The 25349-nt window shown below is 36.5% G+C and overlaps 1 protein-coding gene across 7 annotated transcripts in view; it reads right to left on the reverse strand.

The window, feature by feature from the left end:
• Positions 1–481: 481 nt before the first annotated feature.
• The window catches only part of LOC106105455 (polypyrimidine tract-binding protein 2), a 316933-nt gene continuing 292065 nt past the window's right edge, over positions 482–25349 (reverse strand). For 5 of the 7 annotated variants that reach the window (XM_013285753.1, XM_013285756.1, XM_013285758.1 and 2 more), the window contains 11 exons: positions 24570–24692; positions 23154–23280; positions 17481–17539; positions 8023–8236; positions 6747–6943; positions 6234–6267; positions 5241–5333; positions 4354–4468; positions 3790–3891; positions 3638–3715; positions 482–3024 (listed from right to left, as the gene is read on the reverse strand). In XM_013285753.1, the coding sequence (XP_013141207.1) occupies positions 2892–3024; positions 3638–3715; positions 3790–3891; positions 4354–4468; positions 5241–5333; positions 6234–6267; positions 6747–6943; positions 8023–8236; positions 17481–17539; positions 23154–23280; positions 24570–24692 (1275 nt within the window). In that variant the 3' untranslated portion in view covers positions 482–2891. The remainder of the gene's footprint in view (positions 3025–3637; positions 3716–3789; positions 3892–4353; positions 4469–5240; positions 5334–6233; positions 6268–6746; positions 6944–8022; positions 8237–17480; positions 17540–23153; positions 23281–24569; positions 24693–25349) is intronic. The other 2 variants (XM_013285754.1, XM_013285757.1) reach the window with 2 other exon arrangements.

Here is a 25349-nt window from a genome sequence, read left to right on the forward strand (position 1 = left end):
TTACTGCTAGCTTATTAAGTTAACAATGTATATGTATTGAATTGGCCAACAACGTTTTCTGATCGATAAAGTATTATCTATATTTAGTTTGTAGATGAGCAGAGAACATGTCGATATTTTATAAAGTTCATTACAATAAACACTGCATTTCATAATGTAAATTTAACTATACAATTAATCCGAAAGATATGAACAAAATGCAGTGATGTGTGTAGCGTTCCACGCTGAAGACATTGGATATGTAATCTCCTTTTTGTGATTTAGTTTTATAAATACATAATAATTAAATTACAAATGCGAATTTCTCACTCGCCGAACAGACCATCACCGACCGCACTTCGCTTCCCGTATCATTTCAAAACGCAGGCACAGAGGTGACTGTACCCCCTTAGAAAAACATTTTCAAAAACGTGCAAAATATCACCACACCCTGGTCACCTAACATTATCTAAACCGAGTAACTACTTACACGCTCTTATCGTAGATATACGAGTAGGTATTGAATCATACAGTTTGTTATCGAATTCCTCTAATAAACCTTACATTTTAACGTCAAACTATTTTTTTTTTACTTTTAACCGTCTTACTAAGCTCTATTTTTATATCTTAAATCGCAATGTATACGATACATTCTATAATAGTGTAAATATGTAATTTTTTACCGACTGCTATTTAATTAGAGAGAATGAGTTGATATCGACTTTTGTATCGATCGATTGTAACGTTGTGGCCCAAGAGTCACTAACTGACGGAAGTCTTTGAAAATTTTTCATCTGTATCACTGAACTGTCACTTCATGTCAGCTGCACGAAGACGACTTACTAACGTTCAATGTTAACAACACAAACAACAAACAATCTGCTATATATATTTGATTAACTACTTGTGACATCGAAGATATGTAATTCTTTGCAGTCCAAGTATAAACTTCGAGCCGCACGTCGCTTCGAAAAGTTTAGGAAACGTTTGCAATAATTTGTCATAATTCAGGTATCTGTTTCACGCATGCTTTGCCTAATCACATAATCTGGACGTAAAACTGAACACTTAAAACTGGTCCTAAGTTAATAGCATAGGCTTCGCTGGGCACCATCCTATGTCGAATAAACGATTAACAAAACAAGGAAATTTCAAACATTGGAGAGAAATTTGAAAGGATATAACGTCGACAACATAAACGATCTTACTTAATTCAAAAACTTAATCTCTTTTGCATTGGACTAGACGCATTTTACAAATAATTTAAGAAGGCAAAGATGTGTGAAAACCAATTCGTTTGAAAAGGGACAGTCCGGGAATAATGAGAGCTCACTGAATCGAGCGTTAGGTATATACACAGTGCACAGGGAGAGCTATAAAACTAAAATACTGATTCCTTAACGAAATAACTGCGTCAGAGCACGAATACTGACTGAGCGTTGCCGGCGGCGGCCGCGGGGGCGCGGGGCGCTGTCATCGTCGTGCGGCCACAGAACCACATCACAACGAATATTATGCGCGGTTCAGACTTCGCCAGTACAGTTAAAGAGTTGCGGCCAGCCATAGATTGTATGGACTCACTGCGCCAGTTAATTGCCAGTCCAGTTATTTAGCGCTACTGGCCAAGTGTGAACCGCGCATTCTAAGAATCCGTCATCGCGCACTAGGCCACACGAACGTACGGCATCGGAACTCCTAACAGGGTATAAATAAATATTTTCTCTATCAATAATTGCTTAGTGAAATGTACGCACGAGCATTTATAGTATGTTGCAGCTACCATTAATATAAATTAACATAAAAATAAATGCATCATGTCACTATTATGTCACTAAACATAACATTTATGTATATCGTGATATATTCACTAGGCGCTAGTCGTAGGAGTAATGATTACGCTAACTAACAGAGAAGACTATCGGAACAACGAACAGATAGAAAACGTAACAGATATGGAAGAGAGATACAGATAATATATGAACTATGTCTAACATAATCTATGTAAATGTTGCTACAACTAATATTGCACACACATACACATTTCTAAAGCATTTCATTATCATAATTATATAAAAGAAAAAATGTGTATGCGTACAAAACCATATTTAATAGAAATGCAATAATAGTAAATTGTGCATATTAAAATAGAGCATAAAATATATGTATAAAATATAATCTTATATCGATAACTGCAAATTATATGTGACAAAGTAAATATGTTTTTAACTAGTGATAAATATGTTAAAGTATTCAGACGGCACGATAGCCTGAAATAATAACCGTAAACCGACAATGTCTCACATTGCTTAGCACTGGGAAATGACAAATGTAAATAATTCTAGCGCAATCTAATTGCAAACAATACAAATTCATCGACAGACACGGCTAATGTAAACACAACGGAAACATCCGTAACATGGAAACAACGTAAGATGAATATCACACAAAATAAATCCTCTCCGTATGACAATTCATTATAACGTAACCTATCCCAGGTCCTTGGATCGCATCAAGTGAAATGTCCCTTAAATAACATGTACAGTTACAGTAAGTTGTACATTTACACTAAGGAAAAAGTAGCACTTAACTTCTAGACTGATCCGAGTAAGCGTAATATAGATTATATTTAAAAATTTCAGTCGAGCATTATTCTCGATTTGAGTGAGAGGTCGTAGCTAATTCGCGGCCAACTATAGATAAGGAAATCCATTTTACACGCGACACAACTGTCAGAGGACGCGACTGGCAACACCGGCCGCTGTCAACGATATAATCGATTATAAATATAACATTTCATTTGAGCCCAAAAACTTGACATTAATCGGATAAATCGTATCGTTAAAAGATTAAAAAACGTGGACAGCGGCCGGGGTATAATTGTGTGATATTCCGATGTCGGCTGCGTATGTATTTTAGATACTGGATTTGGAGAAGGAGACCCGCAGGTGGTTGGACTCGGAGAGCTGGTGGTTGTGCATCTTGATGAGCGCCGCCACCGCCTCGTCGATGGACAGCAGCTGCACCAGCGCCATCTTGCGGTCCTTACTGCAACGTTCACAACATACAACATTACTAACAGATCGAATTATTTAGAAATGGCAACATTCGCTTTAGATAGATTTAAACGCGAGTTTTGATGTTAATGCGAGTGACATTTTCCATTATTATTAGTTAGAAAACTCTTCATCGCCACCAATCGCAAACATCAGCGCGAATACCATTGTTTACAGCCTGTCCATTTGTACAGGCTAGTGACACGACCTGACGAAACGAATAATCAATAACTTATTTTTCTATTTTGGCAACATTTTACTTTTACAAACGATCACCATGAAAACTTTACAAGGTGTCTTTTATTTTTTAGAATTCACGCGTTTAGTTATATCTGATTGTTATGACTAAATGTAATAGTAAGGGTCTGTCTCACCATTAGCTGATAGAGTCTCTGCTTAAAAATAACGTCACTGTCAGATAAGTGAACAAAATCCGATATTTCTATCACATATTTTACACGTTGGATTGTTTCAGACAATTTAGTTACAAGTTGATGGGACAGGCCCCTATTCTTTGAAATGGCATCTTTAAAACATGGATCTTTGAAATAAATTTAGCGCGCGTGAAGTGATAAACCGATTGTCAGTTGAAATAAAATACTTACGGGAAGAACTTGAACGCTTTGATCGTGAAGCCGCGCTTGGTGAACGCCTCCTTAATATCCTCCTCGGACACGGTCGCTCTGCGGACAAACGTACACGTCATAACTCCGCTCCGCTCACCTAATGATAGCTGTCCAAATGAATGATAACTCACGGAATGTTGGAGAGGTGCAGTGTGGCGCTCGGCGGGTAGATGTTCTGGTAGTTTTTGCTGCCCGGCTTCTTGAATCTATGCAGCGGGCTTTGAGAGTAATCTCTGAAAATCAATGCACAGACAATTAAAACGAAATATAATACAAAGTTTACAGTGGTAGAGCCTTTAACACTTTCACACGCATGGGTCGGCTCGCCCGGTGAAATACCATGGACACACTGAAGACAGGCGTGAAGTGGGAGCAATTCTACGTTTCGTCTGATGAGTGTGGTGCCGGTGGCTCAATTTGATTTATAATAAGATGGTAGAAAGGGGACGTAGATTTGACGGTGGAGGAGACGCATAGAAAGGGGAAACATCCTCTTTATGTGTGTGTCCTCCTCCGTCAATTAAGGGCAACACATCCGCTATTGCGGATGTCTATGGGCAGCGGTCGCTTCTTCATTTTGGCGGATTCAGGTGGCCGCTTGCTCGCTTGTTAACTTATGATGTAAAAGAAACAAAATAAAATAATACGCCTGATGAGTTAGTTGGATCCCCTTAATCATTACACAAAGGACATACCTGGTAAGCCCGGCGTCTGGCTGACCTTCTTTAGGCAGTTGCACCGTCTGGTGCTTGCTGAGCATGACACGCATCGCCTTCCCGAACACGCGCAACTTGTCCATGTGCGTCATCGCTGTTAATTTGTACCACATCATATCAATAACTAATAAACGAAGAAGAAGAACTTACAATGTAAGAGACAAATTATTCTCGATGTAGAGGACAAGTGTTGCGACAAGATATTCATGGTCATCCTCAGAGATCAGTGCAATATTAAATGTCTTTTAGTGAATAACAAAACAATACTAAAGTGCCACAAATCGTCGTATCGCGATAAAAATAATATGTCTAAGTATATGATACGTTTTAAAAATATTAGAAAAAACAGCAACATATTTCGGCTGTTGGTTGCGGGAAAGCTTCGCGACATAAATAATTATTCTGTAGCGAACTAATAATGACGATTTAAACCCGAGACTCGTACATTACGGCCGCTACAAACTTAACGACATTACACCCTAAATTGCTCATTATTTCTCTGTTATATTTCCAAGTCCATAAAAATATATTAAATGTATTTCGTTAATTTATGAATCTACGAATAGAAATAATAAAGATATAACCTATGCCAATTGAGAGAAAAGGCGACAAGAATACTTGACGTACTATTTACAAAACTTATAAATTGTAACATGACTTTCTCTCTACGACTGTAACAAAAAGTGAAAAATATATTATCATTATACACATGCATTACTCAGATTTACTACTTGACACAAAACATAATGCAGGCGGCTAGAGAAAGACATGTCGCTCATATTCTAAACGAGAAACATACCTTTTATTCAATATATCTTGTAATATGAACCTTACGAAAATGTAATAAAGTCGACAATAATACGTACCCAAATGAGCTTGATGCGGTTCCGCCATTTGAATTAGGGCTGAATCTTTTTTGTTGTAGAGGATCTTCACTCGCTGCACATCGCCATACACGCCTACATATAAAAATATGCGTCAGAAACTAAGCAATGCTTTCATACTACTGTATATATTTGAGGAGAGACGGCGAACCTCGGTTGTTCATTTTATATACTGCATGTACGTTATAATTAAATTTGAACAAACATTTGCCACAAACAATTGTTCTCTTTACACGAAATGGACGACCGAAGCGAAATGTTTGCAAATCCGAGTCCTACTTAGGTTATTGAGGTTGTATTAAGCACACGACTTCACGTTAATTATGTATTTAGCTGTTTGTTTAAATACGTAACTCGTGAAGCGGGATAGATTGAAAATGAATACAAGAAGAAAACAATTTCAAGTTCTAATCTGGTCACGTATAAGCTTCCGATTAATGCTGTAGAGGTTACCAGCGGAAGGCCTCGGTCCGGCCGGAAGTGTTAAGCGGGAGTTCTACATAACGGGAACAAACTTCTTTCTTCTACGGTGAATGTGCCAATTATTATAGTTACATTCATTATGTATCTTCTCTCATTACATTCCCAAAGTACACAATCATAAATCTACGTTCTAAGGGACGCCACCAAAACTATCCATTACATCAGGCTTATGCGTCATAAACTGTCTAAAGGACAAGGTAATTTTGTCGTAAATACATGGCGTATCACCGGCATCTAAATAAAAACATAAACCAGTGGGTAGTAACTTACTTATCTATAACTAGCGCGTCTGAAACACAAATTGTCAAACAAGTTAATAAAGCGTTTAGAGTGATAGTGTTAACAAGCAAAGCTTCGATCGCAAAGTAATCGGATGCGGTTATCAGTACAGAAGTGGAGAATGTTAGCTGACAATTTGTCTTCCAGACGACAAGGGCTCGGGAGCAATATTAATGTTTTAATATAAAATACGGAATGTATGTGCACACGTACCGAAAAGGGTAAAGAGAGCGTCAGGCGTGACCATCTAAAACAATAGGAGAGAGAAAGAGATAGTATTATAAATAGTCGTAAAAGATATCTGACATCATATCTATAATAAATTAGCAACTTATTTTATCAAGGATTTCAAGTAGAATATATATGTGCAACAGCCAGTAACGTTCTGTATTAGTTGGCATCAATTAGTTCGTGTCGGCTCAATGGAAATCCCAAATTAAATGTGTCTTAGTGCACGTTACCGGCTATTGTGTTAGAATTATGATTTACTTTATAGACAACGTAGGTATAATTACTGATTTGATACACTTTTCTCAACTCTCTGTTAACATTATTTTATGTTGAGGGAAATTTTTAACAAAATCACATTTGAGTTGCGTCAATCTTCATATTTGAAATTGACGTGCTAATGTATCGATCGGGTGTTCGCTACTGAATTGTATTATGGTCCCTGGTAGTTAACATTTGATTGACGGGCGAGGATAAAACATGTATTGATATACGTACCTCTTCGTTGAGGTTAGAGACTAGAAGAACGGTGGCCAGAGGCATCGGTGGAGCGGCGAGAGCGCGCAGGGCGGGCGACGCCGGTGTCAGAGTGAGGGCGCCAAACGCCGGCAGGCCCACTCCGCCCACGCCCACGCCGTATGGTGACGCCAGACCGGATCCCAACCCCAAAAACGGCGGAGCCAAAACACCACCACCTGAAACAGAATTTGTAATATTAAAGCGCGACCTAAATGTATTTGTTAATCACATCGTTGAAACTAAGCCCGCATGACACAAAAACACTCAGCCCGATGTAGATTATGTTTTGCTCGACATCTAAAATATTAAAGCGGTATCACGTAATGCGAGCAACAAATAGGCATTGTCGGAATAATCCTCATATATTACAATCCTCTACGGCGCAGTAAGGATTTATGAAAAGTTATTAGTCACTGCGGAAACATTTAAAATTGATTATGAATAATAAACAAGAAAAGAGCCGACGCGAAGTTACAAACGCAGACACATAGTTCGAAATAATGTTCTCTTGTGTGATTTTATGTTGGAGATTTATTTTACTACGTACCTTAACGGGTTCAGCTCTTGGTTTTAATATCAACTTGCGTAGGTTATAAAAGTGCAATAAAAAGAAATATAAAACTCAATTACCTTACAATAAAAATGGAAATTATATTCGGAAAATATTATGAAAATATGTTCATATGAGAATCAATACGAGGATTGTTTAAGAAAATACAAAATGTCTCTTACTCACAATATTAATGATAATTGAATGATAGGAATTTCAGAAATACAAAACCTTACATAGGTTTGAAAAAAAAATGAACAAACAATGACGGCAACAAGGGAATAAAGAGATGATCAAGAAATTAAATAAGCTCCTTATTTTAAAATAAGGTAATAATTTGTACATTATCATAAAATAAAAGAGGGAACAATATAAAAAACCTTGGAAGCGAATCCTTACAAAAGAGTTTATGAATTAATAAAAAAAAAATCAGAGATTTAAACAAAATGTTAAGCCCGAATTTTACACAGTATAATGTAATCTATGATTGTTAATAGAAAATTTGAGGTGCCGAGATTAGTTCATTAGATCGTAAGATGATTTATAAAATACCAAAAGATAATCCAACGACCCCATAGTACCTTACAGGGTACAAAACTAGACATTACTAGAAGGTTTAAATGAGAAATATCGAGCTAATAGGAGTGTGAGGGAAACTTAGATTTGTGTAGAAAGTTTCCAGGCATGGGCATTAGTTGGACTAACTCATCCTGGATGCGAGGGCCAGTGCGAGGCGGGCCCGCTGTGGCGTCAACTCACTGGTCAACAACTGGTGCGCGTCGCCGTCTCCGGACGGCAGCGTCGGGTTGGTATAGTCCCGCGACTTGTCGTTGTTATATTTTACGTTGAGACAAGTCATCTTTGAGTAGTCGATGCGGAGTGTGCAGCACCCGTTGTAGATGTTCTGCCCGTCCAGCGCCTGTAAAACAAAAAAAAAACTCATGAAACTGAAAAAGGCAAACTAGGTTGCAAGTTGTAGGAAGATAATGAAGGTGGCGTTGATAGATTTGGTGTCATAACGATACAGTATTTAACACTTGAAAAGGATTTATTTTGTGATAGTAGTGAATATTATTTATATCAAATTTGGATCAATAGTCGATACATGAACTACAAAGAAAAAATTACAAAGGGACCGTATGAAAATTGTAACATGCCGTCGCGTAACAGCTATTTGTTTGTCCACGACGCCTGCGGGAGCCAGATAACACTACATCGCGATAGAAAAGAGAATTAATTAAAATGCAACAGCACTCAACCCGTTCCTGCGAGCTTTATGCTATTCGTTCACAGGCACCAAAAGTACACGATATTTTATAATGAATGTAGCATAGGTGAGACGCTTTTTGTACTCGAAAACATGCTACCGTTAAAGGAATTACGTTGCACAAGTTATGTCCCAAATTAAATATGGACTTAAAGTGTTTGCAAATTTTAAATTTTATTAAAAATATATCACTCATCACACCAAAACAGTATATCGGAGTTAAAATGAGTGTCACCGTTTCCATAACGTAAAACGAGTAATCTAATGGAATGATTTGCCCGAAAACGACGCTCGAGTGCCAAAGTTTCAATTACGAATATTCCGTCAATTAATTAACGCAGTTTAGACGTGGGTTAATTGCGCTTTTGACAATTCAATTTACAGCTTCCATAATTCATATTTTATTCAACAATTTTTAATTTACATTTTAATAGACTTTCACAACTAAGTTGGACGTGCGGTAATAAAGTACAGATATTGTGTTTTATCGTGGATATAATCTTTTGTAACAATATATTGAAATGTAAACGCAAAGAAAATATCGTAGTCTAAAAAAAATAACGTGTAATTCAAAACTCTAAATCATGTGTATTACAATGAACTTCGTAAAAAGTATACTAGAGCATTTAAAGAAAAAAAGGTGATTCTAAAAAAAAACACATCAAAAAGCACCTTCGATCGCTCTTTCTTTTGCAATACTATAAAAATTTCCGAGCCGCAGAGAATAAGTAAAAGTTGAATGTCTAAAAGCTGGATATTGGCTGTAGATTTAATAAATTTCTGCTCTATATGCAAATGAACCCCTGATGTGTAGACGTGAATAGATTGGCCCGTTTATAGCTCAACTTATATGGAAATACGAAAAGCACGTAAGAAAGCGTGGATGAAGATCGCTCCGATACGTAATTAGTTTTGTAGGCTCGAGCCCAAATCGATTCGGTGACTGACTGCTGGCGAAAAGCGTGGCGACGTAATCGGTAATTAATTTACAATTCTAATATCTTTTGCTTCGAGCAAAGGATCTTAAATGTGCATTTAAAAATTCAAATTAGTGTATAATCTAAAGCCTCCCTAAACAATATTAGAAAACAAATTGCGTAAATAAAACTAGGGTTACATTTATTACGTGAAACAATTTACGTCACTTTTTTACTACTTAGTCGGTTAATTTATGTAGGGGCACTTAACTTAGTTCTTTTTCCAAGTTATCGACTAGCGCTAACTTAGTTATAGCATGAATGACGTCTCTAACGTAACATTTATTAACGCTCCGTAATAAGTTTAAGATAACTGAAGCATTTATTAATTAGTCTACTATGGGGTGAAATGATTTACAATACACAAGCGACTAATAGCGATTAGTCGCGATTTAATATTCTCAAGATAGTCCTTTAATTATCAAATATTTGCTTAGTTTGGTGTTTAATTACTATCTACAACTATGAGAAATGTCAGAAGTTAACTAATATTTTTATTTTACAATATAATTACTAACCTAACAAACTAAAAATGTACTCCTATCTTTTGTATAGCCGAAACCAATTTCTTCTAATACGTAAGTTGCGTCTTATAAAATATGTATGAATATAATACAGTAAACATATTACGTAGATTTAGATATTCATCCAAACAATGATAAATACAAATTCTTTGAAGAAGAACAGTGTATAAATAAAAGGTATAAATAATGCTCGTTTCGTTCCAACCATTAACTAATGAGCTCCAAATTCCGCCTCGGGAAATCGGGGAATGGAATAAATAAGAGTTAGCTAAAATCACAGCAAAGTGGCCGTCAAAGGAGCAAGACAGAGTCATCGTAAGACGTAACAAGTGTCCTCCGTATCTCTTAATCACGTCCCCGGTAATTGTTTTATCTTTAGCTCGTTAGAACTCGTTTAAGCAAAGCCTTCTTAGTGAAGGATTAAGTGCGGTCCGCCTTAATCCACCCCCTGTTGCTAATTCTGGCGGTTTTTCCACGAAGACCAGATAAACGTTTTTGTTGCGGGTCCCAAGTTCGCTGAGTTTAATATTTATAAGAGGGCAAAAGCACATAGCTCACAGCGCAGTGCTTCTGTTGCTGGTGCTCGGATTACGCTGACGCCGGAATGCATTCAGTTTTTGTTCGTAGATGCCGCCCCCGGGAATTGCACAAATGTTTTAAATATTTCCTATTCCATTTCATTCGTTGCCAGTCTGATGGAATAATTTAATTGTATTGTTCTTTTGTTGTCAAGATATTATTTTAAGAGGTTTTTTTACACTTAAAAAAACTCTGAATGTGTACTTTTAACAGCCAGTCGTTATAGTATATTTCAAACGACATTCCCTAAAGGGTTAAAGCAATTGTGATTTAATTCTATTATTTCCTAGCATCACAATAAAGTTCCGGATTGCAATACTACCAATAGTAACCGAAAACTAGGCTTAGTTATGTTTAAATATTAATGTGATTGACTACATAAGGAACTTAACAAACAGCACGCATAACGAAACGTAATAGTCCAGTTTGTTGAGAGATAACAGGTAAAGTGGTACAATACAAACACAGAACGGATTTGTATCCGCTCTGGAGCACACGTTCAATTAGTTCGTAAAACAACTTATCGGATAAATGAACTCGCTTCTAACTAACCAGTAGCAGCACTTTACTCGATACCGTAACAAAATAAATGCAATATAAAATATTGCACATTTTAATTCGTTGATCTTCCGATAGGAAATGGTCATTCACGAAATTCCAATAATCGTGAAATGAGATTGCGCTGTGACGAATTGCAGTTCAATTAATTCTCTTTAGTGGCGCGACATCGAAATATTATATTTATTTATATTCCTTGTTTATTAACGTGCAATGTATTCGTTACTTTTTTAATAAATTTAACTTATATTACTATTTCATATGTGGAAAGTTTGCTTTAAAATAATGCCGTTATGTAATGAATAAACATTCCGAAAAGTTATAAACATAAAACGAAAGTATAAATTAAAAAAAAACAGTGTTTATCAAATGTTCAACGTTGAAAAACAACCTATGATATATTCTATTTATTTTCATATACTCTAAGTTATTTAAATATAAACTGTACTCTTAAAAACAAAATGAAAAAACAAATGAAGCATACCAACTTAAGAATTAAAGGTTAACGTACACATTTAGGGATGCGTTACAAGACCATTAGACAATGTAATTAATACTCGAAGTTGCCCTAATTTGAGGCGACAGATAGTGGTAGCGGGGAACTTTGGATTTACTGTTACCTTGCCGCTCCTATTATTATCTTTTGCAATGTTATAGTAAGAAATCTTCTTTTTCGTCATAAAATTTGACGAGTTTTTTCTTTCTATGCTAAATTAATCACGTCCTGTATTAAAATTTCGGTACATGATTGGTCATACGTAGGTAAAACTTCCACTGTCACAAATTCATGTAAACGTAAACCGTCAAAAAAGAATAATATTTGATTTTAATGCTGAAACAAAGCGTAAAATTGGAATAAAAGGCGATTATAGAACAATACGAATGCCGATTTGTATTCAATAAAAGCTTTTAATGGGAAAATTATTTTAAAAAGCTTTAAGCGCTACAATGAAACGCAAAGGGATAAATGTTACATGAAAATGTCCTGGATTATTTTACGCTTAAACGTTTGACTGCGACTGGATTTTGGACAGAGCGTGAACAGAACAATGTTGGTAATACGGTTGACAGCGTGAATGAAAACTATTTTGACTATAAATACATACTAAATTGCGACCATTCTATTGACATTAGAAAATATTTAGCAGTCGTTAAAATTACATCCAAACGTATATGAGCGGGCGCACTACAGTTGTACGATTGTCGATTGTTTCGCAGCCCATTCAACTGTTTAGTTGCATACAAAATCGAGTATTATGCGCACCTCTATATAAGCTCATTGGAATCAAAGCGACACTAAACAGTTGTGCGATAGTTTAGTCAAAGGTGTGGGCACTGAAGATGAAGAATTATACAATTATAGTTAAGCAGTGAAGTGTTAACGTTATTTCTAGCCGTAATCCTTGGGACATTTTGAAGTGTTCATGATTACGAGCAAAGCGGCCGCACCAACACTAACAAAACAACTGCTGAACAATGTTCGACACCTAACTAGATGATGCTACTCCACGGCCCTGTTGACACAGCCTGCGGACTGAACACAGGCGGCACGTGCAATTTTAAACGAACTCCTCACCTCTTGTTGAACAACTTCAAATTGAAGAAGTAACATACAAAGGAAACGACGGTTTAAATTCTCATTAATCCATCGTTTTGTGATTTACGTAGGTGGGTTCTAATCCGTCAAAAGTTGTCTTTCATAAGTTTATTGTTAAAAACTGCTACATAATCGAAACAATTTGCAACTATCTAAAATAATGTTGTACAGGATTCAGGTACATTCCACTGCATTTTTACATTGTAGTTAAACTAAGTGTTTTAAAACATCGAGTGAACTTTTCGAACGCAAAACGCTTTCGGATCTTTTTAGAGGATAAAAGGTTGATATTTACTAACAGAATGCTTTGAAACAGCTCGCAGAATGAACGGTAAACTGAACAATATATACTTTGAAATTGTACTGTGTTGCAAAATTTACTACGAATATATTTTAAACTTTATTTAAAACGTGTCTCCTGAGTTTAGCTTTAGTAAAGTATTATTTTGTATTATTCAAAAAAAGTAACACACGATTAGTAACTCTATATTCGTGGTAATACATTTTTAATGACTTTAAAAATATATATTTGAGAATTTTCACAATTACCATCATAATCAGATTTATTCAATCTGTATGCCTTTAGAACTGCTCTCTATTTCCTTGCCAGTAAGGACGCTAATAATATTTTTAATCTATAGTCTTAAAGGTTTGACTTTTAAATCTAATGGCACTAAATTTTGCAACGTTGGAAGTTGAAAATATAAAAAAAACCGTTTAGTTTTGAAATACATAATGATATGTAGTAAAGTATTACGAGGTACACATATAAAGCGACGTCGTCATATTTTCGACAGTTACATTGTTTGCACGTGTCTCGGCGCTGGCGTTATGGAAAGGTCGCGGCGAGACGTGGCCGCATCGCAAAGTGCAATTTTAAAATGTAAACAAAAGCCCGCACCTCGACTCTATAAACTTTAACCTCGGCTTTCGCTATATTGAACCGCGTCGCGTAGCGTCGCACTGGGGTAAGGCGCTCGCTTAATATTTTATTTCGCTAAATCAATCAGTGCCGAGTTTTCTTTAGCAAACAATAGAAAGTTTGCTATTGATAAATAGTGGAGTTATTATGTTGGTTTATATTTTTATGTTCATATTCAACGGTTATATATTGCGATATACAACATATAGTTAATTTACTTTATTTTTATTCTGTATCAAGTGTAAATTTTTCCAAAACTAATTTCGATAAACTTCCGGAATTCTTAATTTCAATCATTGCAATCTACTAGAGTAATGATTAACATTCACCACTGGACTTGTCTATCCTATGTTACAGGGACATACGTGTATAACATAAGGGAGGCGACGAATGAATCGGCCCGTTATCAATCATAACTTATTGATGGAGCCGTCGCCTCACCGAGCTATGATTAAGGCGACCGCACTCCACTCACTGAATATAACCAATGCTTAGAATTACGGAACGCATTCATATTCAATGCAGAATATTTATATAAATTCATTACACGTCATTAATAATTTACTAACTGCTCTAAAGATAGCACTGACATCAAGGGACAAGAAAAGATTACTTACGTGAGTATTAAGAAATACATCAGTGTTAAAGAAAGTGTAGCGGATCACTGCAAAGACACAAAGTCCTTTTTGCAGGCTTAGTTCATGAATCATGTGTGGTGTTACTTGTTTACTTGGGCAGTACATTATCGCGGGTAAATGTACAATGTGGTTTACAAGAATTGAGCACATTAAGAGCTTACATTTCGTGTCTGGCACATAAGCCGCTCTCGGAAAAGATTTGATGGCGAGGTTAGAGATTTATGTCAAGGATCATAGAGTCGGGGATCGGGGGATTTCAGCGCTCCAGCATCCGACTGTGCCCTTTGTGACTGAAGCACTATCCGGCTTCACTTCACTTTGTACCTCTTACTTCTCCTGCCACTTACCTTGTGGGACATTTCAATTACAGCCTGAGAAAAATCCGCGGTTACACCGAAGCCGAAGCCAGAATATCGCGTGCGTATTCAGCGGATGCGCCCGATACGACGGCTTTAGGACGACGACGAAATTGGATTCGCCGCTTAGTGGCCAGTTACATTATATTCAAATGCTACGTAATACATATGAAATATTTAAAATCATAATCGATAGCATATAGTTTAGCATTTACGGTAGATGTACCTACTGATTCTAGCAGAGATTATAGTTGGATAGTTTGATCTCTAATTTGTCTTTCATTTAGATCCCTGTTAATTGGTGTTCAGTCTTACATTGCGTCGCAACATGAAGCGCATATTGTCGTTTTTGTATTTGCAAATAGAACATAGCGGAGGCCTAATTTAAGTCCCTTTCTCTTTATCACCCTTTTCTTATAAGGAGAGGATGGGAAGGGGAAGTGGATTTGACGGTGGAGGAGATGCATAGGAAGGGGAAATATCATCTTTATGTGCGTCTCCTCCTCCGTCGTATAAGGGTAGGCAACGCATCTGCAATTGCGGATGTCTATGGGCAGCGGTCGCTTCGCCATTTTGGCGGATTCAAGTGGCCGCTTGCTCGTTTGCCACCTTACGTTATAAAAAAAAAGTTAAACGTAAAATAGATCTAATCTTGAAACGAGAGTAGCAAATTTCGTAGAATTGCTGCACAGCTTCAAAAAGTTTGATAAGATCAGTTTTAATATCGTATAAATATTTATATTTATCATATAATTACAAGAATTAAACTCTGTTGAAGAACGAATTTAAAATTAAAGTTAAAATTGCAATTGACATTAAACATTAATAAAACGATTGACTGACTGCAGGTCTTTTAAATTAACAGCGTAACTGACTGACCAAGTTATTTACACATCAATATTTAAACAACAGTACACGAATGTCGAATTGTCAATGAGAAGAAATAAATATTAACCTATAATATATGTAAATGACATCTGTATTATCCATGTTCTTAATTTCTTCTATAACTTTCATGTTGTCCAAGCATGAAAAGTTTAAATAAAGAAAACATTTCAATAATCATACAAGTACTCAGTTTTATATCAGCGCTAAGCGCATCTGAAAATGAAGCCAGATACAGTAATAATGTTGAACAGTAGCGGTAGTTCCGAGTATTACGTACAATTCGAATCGTGCCTATCCACTAGATGCGACTTAGCGTTACTAAGTTTTCACCACTCCGCTTTCCCGGTGATATCTCAATTTCACGAAAGGTTTCCCCGTTAGAACGTATTAATTTGTCAGACGAGTAATCTGACCACAGTTTTACACTCTGTTAATTGCTCTTAGGAAACTGAAGTCGTCTGTCTAATTGGCAATGCTAGTAAATTGTTTATTACAGTTTACTGATTTCATTGAGTCATCATCCACTTGCCCTTACCCCTTACGGAGGTTCGGCACAGTATGTGCTGCTCTTCCATACATCTCTATCAGTCGTTATATCTGAATCCACTCCTTTTTTAAGCATATCCTCTTTCACACAATCCACCCATACTTTCTTCGGTCTTTCTCTACCTTTGTAGCCATCCACATTCAATCTGAACACTTTGTGGTTTATGTCCCCATCGTTAATTACTTATTGATTTCTAAGTACTATCATAAAATGTTCACCGTATTATGTGATGTTTTTATCATGAACAGTGACTTATTTTGGATTTTGGATTACAGAGTCGCCTCTGTCGTATTTACTAAGTTAATCATTTTAAACTTTAGATACTTGTAGCTTTTCTATTTCTTCCAACCGTAATTGTCAAATACAAATACTCTTTGATTTTTTTAAAGTCTTATTAACGTTTCAAATTAATGACACGTTTATGGCTCATTGATAAAAAACAAACACTATATTACGGGCGGGAATCAAAGTTTACAGAAGCCGCAAAACAAAATTTAATTTGGCCTGAACATTGCATCAGAAATAAAGTTAAAACAGTCGCTGCAGTAGGAGGGAGTACGTCCAACTTCTAACGCAAATGAATAGCGAATGGGAAAAGTTGGGCCGAGAAAAATGATGTCCCACTCGGCGAGTTCGGGGCGGGCCATTGTCGACTTACAGCGGCTGTTGTTTGCCGATATTATTGTTATTAAATGCACGTAAACCTCGCGTGTTTGTTAGCACTTCGCTTCTGACGTGCATTGTGTTCTTAGATTTATGTACTGCGAGGTACGGCTTTTATGCTTTTATTACAAGTTAAACAAGTTTGTGACACATTTTTAAATAACAACAATATACTCTGTTTGAGGCCATGATAGCCGTAAATGAATCAAAAAGAAAAAAATAATCTTACTAATATTTCAAATGCAAAAGTTTAGTTGGATAGATTGATGTTTGTTAGAGTTTATAGCCTAAACTCCTGAACGGATCACCACTTGGCATAGAGGTAGAGCATAGTCTGGAAGAACACATAGACTACTCGCTTTTGTTTTTTTAAATTCTACGCAAACGGAGTCGCGGGCGAATGCTAGTAATTTATAATGGGGAAGTAATGGGTCATATAAACTAATTAGATGTAATAAATTTCATTCTCATTGTGATACTGTTATCCAATAAGAGAACTGATGAAGTGTGAAAACTTAGTCATTGGTCGTCGAGAGATAGTTCTAAAGTGTGTCATTAAGGTGAATGAAACGTGCTGCGATAAGAACTTTGTTTTATGGCTTAACTTTACAAACTTTTAAATAAAAACAAAAGTTGTTTGTACTCACCGTCTTGGCCGTCTGCGCCGACACCGTATCGGGATACTGGATGAGCGCTTGAAACGAATCTGGGAACAAAATAACTTCTTTTAGCCCACCTGATGCTTATTTTTATGACATAAAAGTTAGTTTCCAGTGCCTAACTTTACAAAATTACTGGTATAATTGGTTCTAATAGTTTGTCAACACAATCGTATGCAGTCTTACGTAATCAATCTCAATAAATCTTATAAAATTTATTTCTTATTCTCTGGACAATACTATAATTACAGGTGAATTACCAAGAAAACCGGAAATGAAGTAACTTTTTAAACGCAAAGAAACAGGGTTAAAATTAATTTTATCTTCAATAACCTACTACCTACACAGGAAGACGTCATGTTCTCCGCAATATCGCATAAACGTGGTTGGGTTTTACGGTATTTAAAAGGAAGATGTTTTAGAGATTCGTTGACAACTAATATCATGTTTACGAGCGCGCTCTAACAAGACGAAATTGGCGTTCAACGTGCGACGCTCCGCGCTAAGTCCTCGAGAGTTTAGTGAAGTCTCGCCTCAGGTGCACCGCAGCTATTTTATCACGTACACCGCTTTGGAATATTTGCATAAACCTATCCCGTAATTTGTTTTACTAAAAAAATAAAATTGTATACGCTTTAATTAATTATAATATTCGTTTCGTCTTTTAAAGAAGTCACTGGTACTTCTATGTTTAATTAAAGTTATTCATACATCAAGTAAATTTATAATAATTATTTTCAGGTATCAAGTTCATAGCCACAATTAAAATATAATTAAGTAACTCATTTTTGTAATAAACTGAAATAAACTTCACTAATGATATTTGCGTGTTTATGTCAATAATAAATGTATGATTTAACATATTAGGACACAATAACAATTATAGCGTGAATAGTTACTTAAAATTCAAATTATTACTAAAAAAAATTTTACCTCGATCACCTTAGTAAACTTTTCTATTGAAAACATACAGTTTTCATAGAGAATCATGAATTCAAAAAGCAGTTAATAGTAAAAGGCTAGAGTGTTATTTATAGTGTCGTTTGTTTACCGGCAGGCTCGGGAGTGGAACCCTAATTTAGGTGTGAGCGCAGCGATCATTGCCGCCTGTGGGGTGAGCGAATAAATTCACATTTTTAGCTACGAGAAACAACGTTCGGGCAACACCTGCGTTAGCCACATAACCTACCATTAGACAGTGTCGTTTTATTTTTCATGTTAAAGCCGGACGTAACATTTTTTCATTCATCGGACATGATATAGTTAGAAGCTTTAGGAAGTGTCTTTTTAGCAAAAACCTTTGTAAATATGAGAGAAGAAAATTTATTAATAAAGTTTCGTTCTATTACTTTATTTCTCCCATAAATATAGTAGGTAACATTTATACATATAGCGCAACTAAATAATATATGACGCTATTAGCTCGGCGCGCCTCCGAGAATATAAGTACTTATTAGCTGTTTTCCTTCTCCTTTAACAATTTCCTCGGTCTTATAAAATATAGAAGTGCCCAATCCACTCAAGGTAAGGAACGTCTAGCTAAATTAAAAGTAACGCGCTGTCTCCTTCATACATACTTAAATGCTCTTTGGGGCCCATATTTTTCACAACTTACCTATTTCGTAACGGTCCGACAGTTATTGTATTTTTACTGAGTATCGAACCATCGTAGTGTTAAACATAGTATGTTTGTTGATGATTTTTAAAAGGGGTAAATTAATTATGTTCGTTTAATAACAAACATGTTTTTACTAGGGTTGTAACGGAGGCCATTTTAACGGAACCGGATGCGATGCGGAGGCGAAGGGCTTCACCTCTGCAAAAGCGGAGGTTAAGGGAAGCGGAAGCGGATGACAATAATAAAATATTAATTGCGATTCATTAAATAAATAAAAACTCAAACTTTGTAATTCAAAATACACATTGATTATAGTTATTAGACATATCTCGCCCGTGCGGGACGCATAAACGATACCTAATCGCCCCACTGGCGTTAAAAAAGGAATATAACCTCCGTTATACCTCCGCATAATAAATAACGAAAGCGGAATCGGATACGGAGTTATCATTTCTTGCGTAAGTTCCGCACTTGCGGATGCGGTAGGAGAGTTCCATCAAAACCCTAGTTTTTACATTTAAAGCGTAAAATAAATTGCAAACCATAAAGGACATGTTAATTAACGGTTAATTAATTATTTTCTATGGGTGTTTCGCAATAATATTAAAATCAATCCACCGATTATGGTTATACTTTTGTAATACAATGAGGGTGTTATTCTAGTTTATACGATGTCGTTATTGATTGTAGTGAGTGGCAGGATAACGTTTTGGTTGCGACCCTTCCGCATAACTTTGCCGCTAAATGTCCACTTGCACACGGCCCTTACGGGTCCCGCACCGCGTAATAAACACTATTTGTGGGACTATTTACTTTGACATTATTGGAAAAACTCCAGCGACCATTATTGGATACATATTTCTCTTTGAATTATGATTAAATTGTGTCAAACGTAAGCTGTGTTGAACACTTTTTTAGTTGTTTAAATAACTAATCAATTACACATTAGGTTTGGGTTACAATATTTGCATAAGCGAAATTATTAAAGTTACTTTGAATTCATAAGCGACATTTAAATGATTTGTATCAATCGAGTTAAATTTATTGAAAGTTGGAGAGACCGGGCTAGATTAACATATTAAATATTTAAACCAATACGTAAACAAGAGCTGAGGGATTGGGGTTTGGAAATTAAAATTTTCTAATCCTCATTTTGGTGGGCAGCCAAGAGGTCGCTTCCGCTATGTAAATTACAGCGGGAGTCCCTGCGCCCCTTAGCCCTGAGGCCCCGCGGCCCCGCGGCCCCGCGGCCCCACCGGGACTCAGATTACACCATAATGTGATATCTTAAATCTCACCGTCTCGTCTCCATTGAACGTGCTCTGCTGAACTTGAATGCTTCCTGGCAAATTACGCGCGCTTTCAGCCGCCGATGTTCGCCCATTACCTGCGCATCCAGCTTAGCTACGTGGACGGCTTCACTTGAAAATCTAACTAAACCTACTTACTTCTTTAGGAAATTATTAAAGGAAATTCTATTTGTATAAAGCTGATATAGGATGTTATTATGATCCCAAATCAAAATTGTTACAAGAACATGATTCAGTAATAAACCTAGGTATAAACAGGCCGAGTAAGATTATGCCAGTGGACGAATCAAATCCTTAATTACGGAAATCCTACAGCGACATAGACACAACATCTACCACAAACAGGGGACGCATAATAATTGTAGCGGTCTGCTACACCTTAATAAAGCCAATCGGGCGAGGGTAAGAGGCGGTGCGGGGAGCGACGGGTAGGATTACAGCGACTCCGCGCCGTTCATTGAGATTTGTTTCGGTATTGCGAGCGCGTATGATAGTAACCTTCCGTTATACGACTCGCCCGACGTGCTAACGAGACGCGACGCGCAAACAATAGACTTAAACGGCGCTCTTTCATTGCTACATTTGAATAAACCGAACAATTTGCAACTTTGTCGCTTTCATTAGCGTAATATGATAAAAACTCCGGAATATTCATCGGCTCAACTCCCCGAAACTCATGAAAACCACAACGAGACACAACACGAACTCAAATTCGATAACAAATTCTAAGTGGTCCAAGTTATAATATATTTTATGGTATGGAAAATTATGTAAACAAGTAAATAAAGGGAATAATATTGAATCTTATAAATCACGAAAGCCGTACGTTTATTTGCGATCACGATTGATAAAGGTTGAGAGGATCCAATTCCCCAACAGAAATAATCGACGTGTAAATATGTTACCGTGGTCGTAAAACATCGGCAAAATATTTCCGAATATGCTCAAACATTATACTGTAATCTTGGTTTTTGCATAACAATAAACGCGATACGCCTTACTCGATTGCTAACAGACATTTTCATGTAAATATTTGAAGGAGAAAGAATGCCTTCGTAAAGAGTGCTAGTCGAGCCATTACATGTTACTTAACTTTAGACAGATAACTTCATTCCGCGTACTGAAGTATCGAAAGTGAATTGGAAACGAAATATGTGGTTTATTTGCTCCCCACGAGACAGGATAATTGAAGTAGGGATTTATACGTTTCCGATCTGGGATCTGCCGCCGCGCCGTTAGCCCGTGCCGCGCCAGATACCGCCGCAGCTTTGTATGCTCCGTGTTGTGTATATTTACTCGCCGAGGGTACCCTTAGCAAACTCTACTTCCTACAATGTATATTTGTTTTAGAATTTGTTCTTCTACTTTGCATTCTATTAAAAGGATTTTACGAGAAAACGTTTCTAACAATGTAATGTTTAAATTCGTGATCAAATTTACAACATACTCAAAAATATGTCGGTAATATACCAACATTCAATAACGCATGCTTAACTAAATAATAAACATGAAATACACAAAGGTTTCAGAAGATGAAATCTTTCAAAGTGAAGTAGCGTTTAGTTAGTTTAAAACGAAAGGGGGAGAGTCGGTAAATAATGGCAGACCGTTAGAGACAAAAGCTTTTACAATTGGACAATGACGAATGCGGCAAAAAAGCAAACAGCAGTTTCGGAAAGTGAGCAAGGGTCGGGGCGCGACGTTCGGAAATTGGAAATGCTGCATTAGCGGAGGTAGCGCGATAGCCGGCGTCGACGCTCGCGCCCCCTATAGCGGCTCATTTGCATAACGCTGTGCTGCTAATTAAGTTTTCATATCAAGAAATCAAAGATACATTTGAACTGCAAGTTAAATGTGCCATTCGTCTACTAAAACACTGTTTTAATATTTTATGTGATTTATATTTTAGTTTCGCTTTCACAAAGAAATAAGTTTGAGTTCTTTGTGTGTTTTCAGAAGATTAAATTCCCACCGGTGAGTAAATTGCACGTAATAAATATAAACAGGCGTCTACTTCTGAATAAATAAGTATTTTTGTAAATTCGATGTCAGTTGTTTGACAAGGGTTCGATTGAGACAGTAAACGGAGCGCTCCTCTTCACTTTCTACTCGGGAAACTTTGTTTGGAGGTGTTTCGGCGGACTCGGTCGCATTAATATGTAAAAAGAATTGAGCGGGCCTTGTATATAAAACGTTACTTACTTCGGAAATGTGTAGATTTGATTAAGGTTTTTAAACTAACTTTATAATTAGCTGGAAGTGCGGTGCGGCCGCCCTGTGGCTTATCAAATATGTACCTACGTACCTGCCTGCCACCGGATTTATTTAGGATATGCATGAGGGTGCGATTTAAATTTTAAACGGATTGCGCCCTTGGATTCCGCCCTGTGTTTGCTAAATCTATCACTATAACATGGTTATCATTTAATTTATAACTTTCTTTAATCACTGTTACCGTTAAATCATCTAAAAATAGACAAAACGCAACGTTAATAATTTTTTACTAGCTCGTACCATCCTTCGATCACATCTTCACATAATGTTTTATCGTACAAAAATGAATTCTACCTCTTGATAGAATTGTTCTTTAGTTTTTATTTCTCCGTTTCTTAACGATTTTTTTCATTCTTCCCCGTGTATAAAATTAATTAAACTATACCAATCATATGCTCAACATTTTCTTGGAATAACCAAGTATAAATGTGACATGAAATATAGAAGTAAAGTACTCACTGTTTTTGGTGAATGTGACGATTTTGAGCACTTTCCCGTACCGCTGGAAGATGGAATACAGCACGTCGAGTACTATTGGGTACAGCATATGCTCGATTATCACGCGCAGCACTGTATTCGGCCCGCCCTGATGATACATAATAAATAAATAATTACATTAGTAATAACAGAAAGAAAAAAATTTAAATACAAACTTAGTACACAAAAGATTATTACCAACATTTTTGGACTACAATTTCGTCAAGTACCATTTCCCTGTTGTTATTTTTTTCATGACAAATGTCTTTGAGATTGTTCTATTAATTGAATAAATTCAATTTGTGATAAGTTAAGAGATAACATTTAATTCTTAACGTATTAGTTAATTAAGCGACATTTGACCTCTCATGACCCTGCTCTTAGCTTATTTAGATCTTGCAAATTGCATCTTGATGCCGATTTAATATTCCACCGTAATTACACCAGCTGCTAAGAGATTCAGTATCACATTGAGTAATAAGTATTAGCGTTAAATTAATACTTTAACGTAAAGTAGGTACTCGTAATTTAATGGAAATTCAAAGAACTTTTAAATTGAAATAAAAGAAGTGACAACACTCAAGCAGTTGTGAGTTTTAACAGTCCTAATACTGAAAAATAGATTTATTTATTTACGTATTTCTGTAATCAATTCAGTATTTATCTTTGATAGCAATAAATATTAGTATAAACTTTAGTGGGCAACAGTTTAGTGCAGGCCTAAGTCTCAGTCGGTAATAAGCGTTGTTTGCGGTCACTTTAGTCGGCCGGAGGTACGTATCTACGTATATTACTTCCTCCGCTCGGTCGCCGGGGATACTAAAGCTGATTTGTAGTACGAGTTTGTAATATTTTAGATGGTCTGGTAAACAGTTTTGGTAAGTCAGGGTATATTGTGGCTAAATGCACTCAGACGTTATTGTAAGGAGTAATATTTAAAGAAGATTTGAATATTAAAGGTAAATCTTCTGTATCTGTAGTGAGGGAAGACTCAAGGGGATAGGCAAAGATTGTAGATTTTCCCTTGACTCACCTATTAATATAAAGTACTTTACTTAGTTAAGCTATTTCTAGACAAGTCCACTTAGTTGTTATTGTTATTTCTAAACGTTTTAACTCTATCGCTATAGAAGGAATGTCCTCTGACTGTACACCGAATTACGTTATGCCTAATTTCCTTTGCTGTTTGTTATTTATATCATGTTATGATTGAATGAATAAAAATATGTAGTGGCAATAACCATATAGACTAAAATTATAAAGTAACCGACAAGCACAATGTAGACATGTAAATGTAGTTGGTACGCAATGGGATATGTGCCAAGTCCATACTGTGAATAGAAGCCACTCTTTGTCTTTACCTGTGGGTTGCGGGTGTAAATACTTTATGTGATTCACCTGTATTTCAGTGCCCCCGTTGGCGGGCTGCAGCGCGGCGCCGGCGCCGGCCACGAGCGCAGCGCCCGCGCTGTTGGAAATCACTTGTGCCGCCTGCAGCGCCGCTTGAGCGGATGCCGACTGCAACAATAGCATTTTCAATTAACTTACTCCGTCTACTTCATTGTATACCTAACCTTATAGCTAGTAGTAAAACATCATCGTAAATTTTAAGCAATTGCTTATCACGTATTACTTTGGTCAACGTTTTCATTCCCTGGAGTATTTACATTTGCGGTCACGAAAAAATACTGTCCACTAATCTCACGTAAGTCGTGTAACAATAGAGCGTGCATAATACGGCAAAAGAAAGTTATCTCATGCACGCGTGAGCCACCTCCGAGTGTCCCGGCGATAACATTGACCGCATCAGACAAAGGGGCCCCTAAACTTATTTTGTATCGCCCGGGATTCCGGCACTTTGTTACGACAGAAATAGGGAGAAGACACGAATGGGGCCAAAACAACGCTTTTGTGAAGACTTTGAAAAATTGGACACGTGTATTATAAAATTTATGAGATAACAACGCATGATTGTTTAGAGTTTAGAGTACATTGCGTTTTCCGAGCGTATAAGCTCGTTGTTCTACACAAAGAATTAAATATAGCCTGACTTTTAAAGTGAGACCTTTTTAATACTTTAAAATATACAAAAATGACCATGCACATTCAAAAAAATCGCTTTGTATATCAAAGAGTGTCAAATTCACATACGGTGTCAACACACGCTACCTTTAAAGT

Source organism: Papilio polytes, unplaced genomic scaffold, assembly GCF_000836215.1.
Source record: "Papilio polytes unplaced genomic scaffold, Ppol_1.0 DF822845.1, whole genome shotgun sequence".
Taxonomy (NCBI): Eukaryota; Metazoa; Arthropoda; class Insecta; order Lepidoptera; family Papilionidae; genus Papilio; species Papilio polytes.